General features: G+C 35.6%; 1 protein-coding gene across 1 annotated transcript in view; it reads right to left on the bottom strand.

Moving 5' to 3' along the window:
• The window catches only part of il6r (interleukin 6 receptor), a gene marked incomplete in the record, with an annotated part of 17,114 nt that overhangs the window by 11,090 nt on the left and 3,912 nt on the right, over positions 1-2,112 (bottom strand). The window contains 1 exon segment of the mRNA XM_014009706.1: positions 980-1,103. Within this exon segment, the coding sequence (XP_013865160.1) occupies positions 980-1,103 (124 nt within the window).

The following is a 2,112-nucleotide window of genomic DNA, read 5'->3' as shown; positions in this document are numbered from 1 at the left end:
AGATATAGATATATAGATATAGATATAGAGATATAGATATAGATATAGATATATCTGCTGATAAGCCTGAGTGGTCTGTTGACTGACCTTTGTATTTGTTCAAATAATTGTTATGGGCAGGTTACAATATAAAAATGTTTGTCATAATCATGTCTTGTGATTATTTGACAGGAGTTTTACTTTTAAACTGTAAGTGTATTTAATTTAGTTATAATGTAAATACGATAAAAATTAAATCAAGATTTATAATAATTATCATTTTGATCCATACATTGGTAATGTCTGACTGGGCCTCGTGTCACCTTATGTTCAATAAATTGGGCCCCGAGGTCAGAAAGGTTAAGAACACCTGTATTACAGGAACAGATCTCTGAAGAAAGAGCAACTAAACTTTGCACAAAAACTAAGTAAATTAGTGTTTGGTAGATTATCTCTTTGTTGTAAGAATATTTCCTGAAAATAAAGTTTGATTGGCAGCAGCTCAAAATAAGAGTCAATAACATCAGAATCAGCTGTTTGACATGTGGACAACCCAGATCCTCAGCTCTGCTGCTCATCCCACAAATTCATGTTCCTTACAAATGTGGCCTCATTGAAAAGGGAAATTAACAGACTTTCCAACCATATCAGATTTATTACCAAGAAGCATTGTTACAACAAAGAAATAATCTACCAAACACACATCTCCTTCATTTTTAAAGCGAGTCCAGCATCGTAGTGTCACTCGACAGATTTTACACTGAGGCAATGATAAAATCAAATCTGATGGATTCAACTCAAGGTTTTGCAAAAACAATTGAATTTTGTGTTTCTTTATTTACAGTGAACTGATGAATTTGTTTGGCTCATTCAAGCAGAAACCTATTTATCACATCAATATATGTCATTTTAATTCCATTTACACAGTTTGTTTAAAGAACAGTTTGTGGAGCTGAAATAATCTGTGTTGTGACACTTCGCACACATGTTGTAGCCTTACCCTTTCTTCAGAAACAGGTGACAGTTAAAACGCTTCACGACGGGTTTCTGAGGCCTCCACTCACAGAGGATTTCACTCGAGGGAGACTTTTTATAGCAGGACAGACTGGGAGTCTCAGGAGGATCTGCAGGGAAAAATAAAAACTGTTAGTTTATAAATAAAGTGATAATGACAACCTTCAGCTGCTTCACTCAAGCTTTTCATTTACATTTATTTAAAATTGGTTCACATTTGATTTACATGGTCTGCAAAACACACGAACATTGAAAAAGAGTTAGTTTGCATGTGTTCCCTGTTCTCTATAGAACCTAAAATACAAAGTAAACACTAGCAGATCGTTTAGTTTCAGACTGAGATCAAAGCCATTTTCATCAAATGTTGAGGATTATTTTATGCACAGATTAACACAGTATCAGGTTCAGATTATATGTTGTGAGTGAGTGACTCTCAGCTACTACCACAGCAAAGTGTAGCTCTGTAAACCTGACTGAGGGAGGCCTGCAGTCCTTTGCATGTTTGCTAAATCAGATTGCCTGTGGCGGCCATCTTGAATCGTCTCCAAACGTTGATCAGTTGTAGATGTACCTCCAGTTATTATCCTCTGAAAGCTTCATTAAAATCAGGATTAAAATCCATCCACTGGTTCATGAGTTATTTTGTTAACAGACAGTCTGCTGGGCTCAGTGTTGTGTGTTGTGTTGTGTGTTGTGTTGTTTTGTGTTGTGTGTTGGGGATTACACTCAAACATGGCACCACTAAGTTATGACTAAATGTTTAAAATTATCCATCTTTTAATAGGTGCTTCCTGGTGTTCATCCAACCAAATCACTTCTTCAAACTCCACCCAGAACAGTCAATCAACAATCTGACCACTCCCATCTTTAACAAACTCCTCCCACAATGTCAAACTCCACCCACAGCCCAAGAACCGCCCACTTAGTGACTTCACAGAGCCCCCCCACACCAACCGTTAAAGTGATATTACTAAATAAATAAACCTTTTATAAGAAAAAATGAACAGATTTATTTTTCAAAGTCAGTTTTTCACCATATGATTCATACATTTATAAATGTCATAGTTTATAAACTAAATATTTAACTTAAATATTTAGGTGGCTAGCTAAATATTTAAG

This window comes from Austrofundulus limnaeus, unplaced genomic scaffold (genome assembly GCF_001266775.1).
Source record: "Austrofundulus limnaeus strain Quisiro unplaced genomic scaffold, Austrofundulus_limnaeus-1.0 Scaffold60, whole genome shotgun sequence".
NCBI classification, from domain to species: Eukaryota; Metazoa; Chordata; class Actinopteri; order Cyprinodontiformes; family Rivulidae; genus Austrofundulus; species Austrofundulus limnaeus.
Note: the sequence above shows the minus strand (reverse complement) of the source record. Positions and strands in the feature narration are given on the sequence as shown.